At 37.4% G+C, this 12746-nt stretch overlaps 1 protein-coding gene across 1 annotated transcript in view; it reads right to left on the bottom strand.

Moving 5' to 3' along the window:
• LOC149795443 (phosphoacetylglucosamine mutase-like) overlaps positions 1–12746 on the bottom strand; it is a 75893-nt gene that overhangs the window by 53644 nt on the left and 9503 nt on the right. The window contains exons 3-5 of the mRNA XM_089965227.1: positions 10275–10404; positions 2179–2274; positions 880–953 (exon numbers count right to left, since the gene is read on the bottom strand). Of these exons, the coding sequence (XP_089821353.1) occupies positions 880–953; positions 2179–2274; positions 10275–10404 (300 nt within the window). The remainder of the gene's footprint in view (positions 1–879; positions 954–2178; positions 2275–10274; positions 10405–12746) is intronic.

Genomic DNA, 12746 nt, shown 5'->3' with positions numbered 1-12746 from the left:
CAAAATACCTAACTGCTATGTTTTATGACCCTATTCTGCACCTTAATCAAGGTTGTAATCCAGCTACTGTAATTTACATAGCAAAAATTTCGTGTTCAACAGAATGAAGTGTCTTGCTTACTATGAACTATCACAATTTACCTAACTTGCAAAAACCTTTTACACACAACTCTGACAAAACAGCATGGCTGCTGGAAAAGTGATACTTATTTCCCTCATTTCTAAATATGTTTGATACAGTTTGCACATGTGAGCAAGCCATGCATGATGTGCCTGTCCCACACAAGAACATTCAATGACCCTCTAGATGACACCAATAAGCTTATGCCAAAATAATGCCTGCAATTTTCCTATTGGTTTTATTAACATAAAGCCAAATATTACTCAAATTGTTGCAAGTTAAATATATAAATGAGAGAAAAATAATTCATTATATGGTCTGGTGTGCAGTAGAGAAATCCTACCACTGACATAAACATTTGTGGGCTGGAACTCAGAAAGCCTAACTCTATCTCACAAATTCAGACTCCTTGGGTAGTATCTCTCTATCTCACAAAAAATTCCCACCGCTTGTGTAGTATTTCTTTATCTCACAAATTCCCACCCCTTGTGTGGTATTTCTCTATCTCACAGTATGCATATCATTGATTATATCAATCTATCTTGTATAAGCACGGTAAGAAAATACAATGGATTATATCAATCTATAAGTACGGTAAGAAAATACAAATTCTCCATGAATTTAGGCTCAAGAAAATGGGTCTTGTTTTTAAACATCATGATCTGAAAAAGTTATGAATGTTTAAATGGACTTTTGATAAAATGAAATCTTTGTGCTATAAGCATTGGAAAGAGTCACTGCATGTAAATATGTCTTACCATAGTCTTGGAACATTCCCTGCATGACTTCAATGCCAGCCTGTAATGCTTGGGCCAGAGGCACACTGCTAGGCCTGAAACGTACAGTAATTTTATGTTTATTTATTCTTACTCTTTACAGCTTAAAAAATGGTTCTGTTGCGGGTCCCTGTTGAAGTGAACATCTTTGCATTCAATATCTTAAGAACAAAATCTGGTATTATGATTGTCTGGAAAAAGGATTTAAATAAAATATAGCACTAACATAAACACTGAAGGTAATGGAATGACCAATAAACAAGACATATGGGCAGACCCAATGAAAATCCTTCAAGTCCCAACCCCTGTAAATGATCCAGATTTGTCACATGTCATGTAAATGCAGAAAACTGCAAATCAGTATTTCCATTAATGAAAGAGTTTCCTTTCTGCACCCCGCACATGAAAAACAAACAGCATTTACATCTAAAAGTCTTTCTTTGTCAAGTGAATTTCTCTACCAATCTGGCGGGCCCCGAGTGGCCGAGTGGTCTAAAGCGATCTCCGTTACAGGTCACTGCCATCTCACCTCTGTCTGCATGGGTTCGAGTCTCGGATTCGGCCAATGTGAGTATGTGAGAAAGCATGCCAGTAGCTTCTCGTGGGTTGGTGGTTCTTTCCGGGGTTTTCCCGGGTTCTTCCTCCACCACTGATACTGGCCGCCATGCATAGCCTATAGTGTGCTGAAAAATGGCATTAAACCCCACAACAACAACAACAACTACCCAATCTGGCTGCCAGTTTTTTCTTTGGTCTGTCATTAACCTTAAAAAACTCACCCATAGGCTGCACCCCAAACTCCTCTGGCATTTAATAAAGAAAAAAAAAACATGGCAAAAGAAAGATGACTAATGACCACTCTGGATATACACTTAAATGAAAATACTCCTTAAATAAATAATCAGGAATCTATGGAACACAATTTGATGTCTTAAAACAAGAGTATTGAATGTTTAAAAAATGGCATAATATTCTAAAATAGTCAACAAAACTTAAAACTGGAGCTTATGTCATTTGCAGTCTGCAAGAGATGACACTAATATATATTTAATTTAATATCAGTAAAACAAATTTAATAATAAAGGAAGTATGGCAACTTCTGCCTAAATTTGCATCTCTGCAAACTATCATTTATGTAAGGCATTTTAGCTCACTAAAGATAAAAATAGAATAATATTTAGAAATTGGTGACAAAAAAATCAATTTGTAATGTATTTCTTGCTTTAAATTACTTCACAGTGTGTCACAAATGCTATTGTGACTGCTTCATTTTACACCTACCTTGTATCTCGTGCGAAACTGACACTTGCAATTTGCCCCATATCAATCTTCTCTTCTTCAATCAAAGATGATAATGTTTCTGCCAACTGAGCATCTCTACAAAAAAACAAAACAAACAAAAATTACAAGCAAAACATGTGTTCCACAGACCCCAGTCTCACCTGTGTTCATATGCTGATATATCCCAAATTTGCACATCTTGAAATACTTTAACACAAAATGTGAACAAAGTTGATAATGACAGTATTGTCACAGCCAGAATAAATGTGACACCTCTCATGTTACGTGTTTAGGATCGAATAAAAAGTAACACAAGAAAGAGTGAAAACAACAAGCTTTGAACAATTTAATAATTTATTTCTCTGGAAATATTCTGTAAAAATGAAAAATATGAACTAACAGTTTTAAGAATCAAATCCAAAAATAATCCAAGAATAATCGATGAACAAAAGTTTTGAAGTCCTAATAACAAATTGTTCAAATGATTTCAAGTTCGATTCCCAACGAAGAATCTAAGATGGAAGATGATGATGTATGCTGTAACCTGAGCACACATATTTTCCAGGAAAAAAGAATTAATCCTTTTGAATCCAGGTAATTTGAAATAACTCCAAAAACAGCACAATGTACACCTTCCAGTGTAAAGAAAAAGCCCAGCAACTACTGAGAATATCTCTCCAAAACAAAGGTTTCATCGTATTCTAAACTGTAAAAAGGGGGTCACATGATCATGTTCCAGAACCTCATCAAAATTATGTACTTGTTAAAGACTACATACACCCAGTGTGGTCCTGACAAAACCCAATCATTTTACTCTAAGAAATAAAACATATATAAAAAAAAGAACTTATTTACGTGGTTGCTACTAATTTTAAACCAAGGTCAGGATCTAGATCAAAACCGGGTGCTTACAAAATGAACAGTCATGGTCAAACTATTTTCTGAAAAAATATCATCTCTAGTGAATAAATTTACATTACAATAGCATGTAATGAAAAATAATTTTTTTAAAAACTGAAAAACAAACAATTAAATTGAAATAAATATATATATATATTAGATCAGATATAATTAAATCAAATATACATAACACACCTACACCACACTTTGCTAAAGCAGGTGAGACAAAAGACTGTAGATAACAGTTGAAACTAATGGATAAAAGAAACAGTTGAAACTACTGAAAAGTTTTGATATTCAGTTTTATATCCAGTGTCATACTTAATGAAAAGGATAAGATAAATCTCTAGCCAGTTAAACTGATTCAAGCTGCACATATTTAAGTTTCATGCACATTTTTTATTTTCATAATGATAGACATTTCAGTGAAAAGCAAGCAAGATTTGTATCCCTGTAAAACAAAAGAAGTTACCATGATTCAGCATTCAGCATGGAATATATACTGGCAGGCATCCAGTTATCATGAATTTTTGACAGGATAGATCATGAATTACTCAATAAGTATAATACAGAGTCCACCAGGTAAAAAAATATTTTTTTCTAGTAAATTATGTTTCTTCACAAATACTTGCTCAAACAATACCTAGGAAGAACTATTACTACTTCACCAATCCAGCCTTTCCAGATAAAAGGTTTAGCACAAAGAGCTAAAGGTTATCTACCCACCTAGGTGTCAGTCAGGCAGAGGGATATAGGGATTGGTGGCAAAACTTATGATTATCTCAGTTACTGCTGGAGCATAAGGCATGCTCTCTATATGGATGTAACTGTGGGGAGGCGGGGAGAGTGTATTGTATTATGATTGCATAAGTATTCATAAAGAAACAAATTTTACTAGAAAAAAGTATTTCTTCTCTAGAAATGTTACCCAATCATAATACCTTTGGAGAATTGGCAAGAGGTGGAGAGAGTTATATCCCCTTACCATGGAGATGTGATCTCTAGTCCCCTAAAGTATGTGAGACAGCTTCTAGTTAACTCGAATTGAGTAGACTCCATCTGTCAGGGAATTGCTTCGAAAGGGAAAATGTTTCCTCCTGCAAATCCAGATATCATGAAGCCACATCCTATAAAGCTGTCAAACAATCTGAAAAGGTAAACTGTTGCACCACAGCTATAAGCCCTACCAGATTGAGTTGAGCCATTTGGGATGAAAGATCTCCGAGGTAAAAGCTGGAGAATGTGGATCTCCAACCATTGGCATGGACAATATCAGTTAAAGAACGATTCCGGTCAAAGACAATGCCTGTGGCAACTGCTCTAACCTCATGAGCGAAATGCATAACAAATTCATCTGAGTTAGAGTTCTTGATATCCAGAGCAAATAACCCACTTAATCCAGGACAAAAGGATCTGTGCTATTATATCAACCTGTCCCTGTTTGAGTGGTCAATTAATGCAACAGCTCTGTCTTTTAAAAATACCACTTCAAGGCTCATATTAGATTCTGAAGGTGGCCTTGAGTGGAAGTGTCCAGAGTTGACAATGATTTCAGTACAAAGGTCTGGTTATCCATGGAGGTAAGCCTGTTCTTGGCAATAAAAAAAGAAACCCTCAAAACTGAAACTGACACGACTTGTCGGGACTGCATGTAATTCGGCTCACCTGATAGGGCATGTATTTTGCTGATTCTGCCTCCATCGTAAATGTCATAGGAAAGCAGGTCTAGTATGAAAGGGGAGTCAAGGACGCCATTGAAAGCAGTTCAAATGGTGTTTGTTCAATCAGGTTAGTACCCACGACAGGTTCCATATTGGGCACAGAGCCAACATTTTGGCCATGTATAATCAAAGTTGAAGAGGAAGTCGGATAAGTCTTTGCTTTGTCCTAAATCCTCTCAGTGATCCTTGAGTCATACCTTTTGTGCATGGTCCTAACTTTTTCTCGAGGAGGAAGTTAGCTATTTCAAGTATAGATGCCTGCAGAGGTAGAATGTGTTCTTGTGTACGCCACTGTGTATAAATTTTCCATTTGCCTTCGTTTGCATTCAGAGTGAAGGGCCTTCTTGCTTCAGCTGTTCTCTCCATGACTGTTTGTAAGAATTATTTATTTCTGAGGGCTTGTTTAACATGATCCAGATGAGCAGGTTCAATAGCTCTGGGCTTGTGGTGAAACAATTGACATCATGTTTGAGTAGATGAGGGACATTCACTATCTTCTGTGGAATTTCATTGTGAGACTGAGAAGGTTGTTGATCCACGATTTCTCCCATCTTGTTCTTGACATCACCTTCAGAATTAGAGGTGTTGGAGGATATGCATCTAGGGATAGTGCACTGACCTCACAGTTTTTGGGATCTTCAACTGGTGAGACAAAGGTTGGGAGCTTGGTACTCCACCTTGTCACAAACAGGTTAAACAATGGTTGGTCCTATTTGGTGCATATCTGAGTGAAAACAGATGATGAGACCATTGCATCTGTGTCAGCTGATTGTTCTGTGACAAAGAATCTGCTATTATGTTTAGACATTCAGGAATGACAAACTAGATGTGGATTTGTTGCTGAGGACATCACTTTAGAATAAGCAAAGGTCTGGTGACTTGGTTCCGCCTTGCCTTTTGAGATAAGTCATCACCATAGCAGTCGGAAAAATGAGGACTCCCTTTCCAGTTAGATATTCATGCCACCAGTTAAAGGCTTTCAAAATGCCTTCATCTTGAGAATATTGATATGTAGATGCCATTCCTGGGGAGATCACACTCCACTGGCTTCCTGAAAAGATGGAAGTAGGTGTGCCCCCCAGCAATGTGTGCTTGCATTTATACAGACTGTGATCTCTGGCATCTGTACTTGCAGAGGTATACCAACTGTGAGCCAAGTTAGATTGCTTCAAGTCTGAAGATGGTAGCTCATATTTATGCAAACAGGGGGAGGTTGGTCAAGTGGGCAAACTTTTGGCCTTCATTGGGATAAGAGAATCATTTGTAATGGGTACATATAAAGGTGACCTTGGATGATGAGGTCCACTACTGTGTTGAGCAAGATGAGAAGGTGTAGGAATTCCCATGCAGTTAGAGAACACCTCAAGGGCAATGGAGCCACCATGGTCCTGATTTTCAATTCCCATTCCTGAGGGAGTTGTACTCTATTCACCTGTGTGTTGATTTCCATACCTAGACGAACAAATTGTTGAGATGGCACTAGGTCATATTTGTCCTTGTTGATGAGGAACCCCAGATATGTAAGCAGTTTAACAAGAGTTATCATATTCTGTTTTAACACATAAGCCACCTGATGTTTTTGCAGGATGTTATCGAGGTAACTTGATGTCGCAGCCTTGCAGATGGTCCGGACATGAGCCATAACATGTTTCATTAGACAAGTGAGAGAAGACCCAGAGGCTGATGTTGGGTCCAAATAGGAGTACTCGAAATTGATAAATGATTTTGTTGTAGGTGAAATGGAGGAACTTCTTGGAAGCCTTGTGAACTGGGATGTGAAGATATGTGTCTTTCAAATCCAAACTGACTGCAAGGTCGCCCTCTTGAATGGCTTTACAAATGCACCATGGTGTTTCCATCAAGAAGCAAGAAGTGTGAATGAACTGATTGAGGGTACTTAGGTCAATGACAAAGCATGGAGAGCTGTTTGCCTATGGGACCTAGAAAAGTCTGGAGTAAAATCCCAGGGAATTTATATTTCAAACAATTTATACGGCCCTTTTCTTATGAAGGTTCTCTTAGCTGCAAGGTGGTTGCTTTGAATGGGTCTGTTGGAATGTTTGTAGCTGATGGGACTCTGGACAGATGAGTTGTTTCGAAAGTGATGCTAAGTCCCAAGGAAACCACTTGTGAGGTCCAGTGATTGTCGTGGCAGCAAAGAACTGAAGCCTTCCTCCTACCGGGATCCGTGGGATGAGCAATGTGGAGATGATGTCATATTTTTAGAAGTGGATGAGGTCATGTAGAGAAAATTTTGTTGTAAAAAATCGCTACTTCTCAGTTATTTGTCCACTTGGATTCATGATATACATGGTTTTCGATTTGGAGAACTACAATAGAACAACTTGTAAGAGGTTTGTGTTTGGGTTGTGTCCCTTGAATCCTTTTGTTGGTTTCCTGAGACATCCCCATAATGGTGTTGTGGTTAGGGGTGGGAAAATCTGTCTCCTTAGTGGCTTGTTTGTGTACTTTGTTGATCTGGCCGTTAAAAAGTAGATTAGAGAATAATGGTTGTGACTGCAGCTTGGTCTTATTCTGATCCTTAAGGAAGGTGGACATAGACAGCAGTGCATCTCATTCCGCCAACTGTAAATTTGCAGCTGCTGTGACAGCATTGGCTAAAGTATGTTGAGCAGCTCTGTTCAAAATCCAGGATATTCTGGAGACCAACTCATATGCATGTACCATGGAATTTGGCACTCCATTCTGCCTGTTGGAAGATAGCCATCAATGCCTAGTCCAACATGTGGCCCGCAGCCACCACATTGCGGACCAATTGTTAAGTGTCACTAAAAGATGTTCAATCCTAACAAATAGAGTATGGTTTTGTCATCCCCAAAGCTGCAATGTCTTGGTCAACTCTTGGGGTTCCCAAATGAAAAATTGGTGTATGGCAAGAGTATAAATGCTGATGACAAGTTAATAGAAGGCATTTTTGGGAGAAAAAGATAAGATTGATGCAGGAGTCTTGTAATTGATGAGGTAAACACTTCAAAATGTCTGTAATTCTGCCAGGCTGTGGAAGTAAGTTGAAGTTGGATTCCTCTGTTTTCATGAGAAGATCAACATATGCTGGAGCCCTAGTTCAGGTGGTTGATAAGGTCAAAGGAGCAGGGAAAAACTCAGGCAGTAAAAGGCAGAACACTTCTTCAATGGAAGCTCTGAAGGCTGAGTCTTCCCATGACATAGTGAAATCAAGAAGTGAAGAAGGAACATGAGAGCAAGCTTTGTTGTCTCTGTTTGCATGCGGTGAGGCAGATGTTTCTTGAGTTGCCTGAGATGAAGCAGGTGAACAGTGTTAGGCCTGCTGCTGAAAAAATTCATGGAGCACAATAAAGTAGAAATGGTGATTTCCAATCAGTCACCAATTTTTGTTTTTGTTTTAAAGAGTTATTTCAACTAACCAAGGGTTAAGAGAATGAGGTGGCATCTGTCAGAAGCTGAGGTAAATAGCTTGGCATCATAAATGGAGAATGCAGGGAGGCCATTGTGGGTTAGACTCATCTCCATAACTGACTGTGTACACTGGGTTCAACAGACTAGATGACATTGATTTCTGGGAACTTATTGTGCTGAGCTATGATGCTGAAGATCACTTGTACTAGGCCTAGGCATAGTTACCAACCCCTGAGTACAAAAATACTGACTGCTTATGAAAAAATAATGATTTTCAGCAACAAAAACTGATTTATAAAATTTTAATGCACATTTAACTATTTTCAACATCTACAACCATCAGTAAAGTAATATAGTACCATACTTCATTTTTTCATTGTTAAAGATGCATGTGTTGCACTCTTGCACCTTTTAAACTGGCACCCTGTTCTGTTTGGCTGCCCATTTAGAAGGTGCAAGAGTGCAACACACTCAGACAAAGATTGTTTATAGGAATCTTTTCTACACCTTTCTTTCCAGTCATCATCAATTCCAATGTACCATCTTTCACTGATGACCTCAATTCTGTGTGATTTTCTTACTTAACTGTTTTTGTTCTAGCACACAAGTAATCCTTTGCGATTTTACTGTCCGGAAAACGTATGCAAAATAAATCGCCAGCAACACTATTGTAACTAAAAGAGGAAGGTTAATTTCTAAAAGAAATTTAATAAAGTGAATTTTGATGATGAGATACAGTGATAATGACATCTTCCAATATGGCAGTTAAAAATGGCATGGTACCCTCGTTTCTGAATTAACCAATTATATTTTAGCACTCTATTCCTATATACATGCAATACATTTCTATCAGAATGGAACTGAGTGCACATTCTAACAAAAAATCACAAAGAAGTTTTTATTTATTTAATTTAAAACATAGTCTTAGCACGAAAAACATACATCCATATTCTGGTTCAAAATACAGGACAAATACGGAAAAAACAGAACATTTGTCAGCTATGCCTAGGCCAGCTGAAATGGAAATAAGCCAAGTTTGTAGGAAGGATGTCATCCAAGTCATAATGTTGGGATGGGTTACAGGATTTTTGATCCACATGACTGGTATGTATATCGGTGGAGCAAAAGGGTACTATTTTATTTGTTGGCACATTGTTTATCATCAAGAACTGTAGAGCGTAACCCTGAGGAAGCAAGGCTTAAATGTATAACCAGCAATAAGGTGTTGGTGACATAGGTGCCAGGGTTGTCTCTAATTGTGTAGATTTCCTGCATTTTGTAACTGGAGAACTCTTTTTTTATTTATCTCCCCTAACTGCCAAACATCCTGCACTGAGGAAATGTCAGCAACTAGGCTTCTAGTTTCTTTGTCCTTAGTCATGAGTTTCTGCACTTTGTCCATGGTCTAATATGTGAGACAAATAGAGCAGAACATATGCTGTCGCTCTGCACCTGTCTCTTGAACATAAAGTTGGTGCAAAGCTATTACATGGACAATAGCAGATGAATTTTGCCAAAACAATTCAACATATTCCTTGTGAGATGTACACGGACGACCCATCAAGGTAAAGGCAATGATGTGTGGTTTCTGGGAACTAAATACAAATATTGTGTAAAGATGACAAATTGTGGCTAAAATTCTAAAGGCAGAACTCTGTTGTTCGCATTTAGTTTACTTTGATTTGGAATTCCAACTAGAAATTAGAGATCATATCAAATCTATCATCAGATTAAGATTTTCACATGCAGTAGACACCAACATTCCATGCAAAGATGTTAAGTCAGCTCCCACGGCCTGGCTTGGTGCTAATTAAGTTCTTAAGTTGAGTCTGGAGATTTCATATTAAAGCTGCATTCATATAAGTCAGGGGTGGGCTAACTACGGCCCACGGGCCGCATGCGGCACTTGCACTGGAAAGTTTGCTCACCTCTGATATAAGTGATACCCAATGCAAAGGTGCAACTACCGACTATCTTCTAGTGGTTGTCTCTGCAAAATAATTCATATGCAGACAATCACTATAACTGGCCGCTAACCAGTTCACCAATAATCAAAACTGTTCAGGACTTAATACTCACGGAACATTGGCTAATCTGGTTGCTATATCTTCCCACAATGCTTCTAGCATTTCTCCCATTGGATCAATCAACTTGACCCCATTGTCAGCCTCAGGATTGTGTGATGCTGTTATCATCACACCAATAGTTGCTGCAAAAAAATACACAGTGATAATAATTCTATACAACAAATTAAATTAAAACTGAGTGCCGTACATATGTACATGTACTTGCATGTATTGTGCAATTATCTTGATGCATACAGAGGCAAATTAGCCAGACAATTTGGCCTATTTCACCATGTGACTCAAAAACATGTATCAATGTCAAATACAATAAGACAAAAGTACCAGACATATACATGTAATTACTCAAGTATTAAAGGCCTATAGCCAATTAATAGACAATCATAATCATATCAGCCTATCTACCATATAATAACTATGCAATAAATAACAATAATCAACTTATGCTCACTTTCTAGAGCAGGGGTGGGCAAATTACAGCCCACAGGCCACTTGCGGCCCGCCAAGGGTTTTCATGCAGCCTAGGAACAAGTCATCAATTGCACTGACTCTGTTTATCAAATAAATGTGCTTCTTTTGAAGTTTAAGTTTAAGTTTTCAAATATTAACAACATATTAACAACTGAAAATTAATTACATGTTATTTAGAAAAACCTTTTGTTTTTGCTATTTTAAATATTAATTATTTTACTTAATGAACTATGCGGCCCGCGACAAGGTGTAAATTTGTGTATGCGGCACTTGCACTGGAAAGTTTGCCCACCTCTGTTCCAGAGTCTGCATGTACCATCTGTACTTGCTTATAAATCAAGTCCAACTGCAAACAAGACAAACACTGATCTGCAATCACCAAATGACTGCAGTCACTAAATAAGTTGTTTGTTCTATTGATTACTTCTAATAAACTGCATAGACAAAGTTTTGTCAGTGTATTATGAGTATTTTTATATGGCATCAAGCAATTAATCATGATGAGTATTTTTATATAGCATCAAGCAAATAACCATAATCATGAGTATATTTATATGGCATCAAGCAAATAACCATAATCATGAGTATATTTATATGGCATCAAGCAATTAATCATGATTATTCTTATACAGCATCAAGCAAATAACCATAATCATGAGTATATTTATATGGCATCAAGCAATTAATCATGATGATTATTCTTACACAGCATCAAGCAAATAACCATAATCATGAGTATATTTATATGGCATCAAGCAATTAATCATGATGATTATTTTTATATGGCAACAAGCAAATAACCATGATCATGAGTATATTTATGTGGCATCAAGCAAATAACCATGATCATGAGTATTTTTATATGGCATCAAGCAAATAACCATGATCATGAGTATATTTATATGGCATCAATTACAAAATCTTGACCATGAGTGTTCTTATATGGCATCAAGCAATTAATCATGATGACTATTTTTATATGGCATCAATTAATAAACCTTGATCATGGTTATTCTTATATTGCATAAACCAATTAATACATTTTAATCACAAGTATTACATGGCATCAAGTAATAAATAAATTCTGATCATCAGTATTCTTATGTGGCATCATGAACAACTGACACACCCGGTACCACCACCTTAATGGTGACAATAATAGTAACCAGCAATCTTTCCTAGCTATCAGTACAAAATAAAAATTTTTGCTATAAGAGTGAGTATGTGTGATTTAGATTTTTAACATAGCTGTAACAACTTTCCAGCCATATCGTTACGATGTCTGCAGTGTGGCAGTTTAAAGTGATGTCTTGCATTGGGGCATCATGCTGCAGACATGTAGCATGATGTCCCTCCGAGTTACATTATTCTGACACCAGGCCGACCAGTCCTAACACTAACCTCTTAATGCTAAGCACCTAGCGAGGAAACTGTTAGTCCCATTTTTAGAAGACTTTGGTATGACTTGGCCGGAGTTTGAACTCACGACCTCCCGCATCCGGGGCCGACACTCTAACCACTAGGCCACCGGAGTGTTCTGCTGTAAGAGAGATGGCTGGTAAAAAAAGTGAAATATTATGAGAAAGTAATTGGAGAGTTGAAAGTATGTGCCTCAGTATGAGAGGTAACAGCAGCAGGGAGGTAACCATTATATGTTAGACTGTATAAGATGCATAAAATGTTCATTAGTCTTTTATTCATTTACAGAAAACAATATCAGTTTACGCTAGAGAAAAGATAGATAGGGATCAATACCTTTCTTGACTTCGGATTTGAGGCTATGCATGTAAACAAGACAAAACATAGCTAGGGACTAATGCCTTTCTCGACTTGAGATCTGAGGTATTGCATTTAAACAAGACAAAACATAGCTAGTGATTAATGCCTTCATTTACTTTAGATCTGGTGCTATGCATTCAAAAAAGACAATACATAGCAAGGGATTAATGCTTTCCTTGACTTTAAATCTGAGTACCTTATTTTCTGGGCTATAAGT

The sequence above is a fragment of the Sinohyriopsis cumingii genome, chromosome 7, assembly GCF_028554795.1.
Source record: "Sinohyriopsis cumingii isolate HCF-2022 chromosome 7, ASM2855479v2, whole genome shotgun sequence".
In the NCBI taxonomy this organism is placed as follows: Eukaryota; Metazoa; Mollusca; class Bivalvia; order Unionida; family Unionidae; genus Sinohyriopsis; species Sinohyriopsis cumingii.
This window is presented reverse-complemented; position numbering and strand designations above follow the sequence as displayed.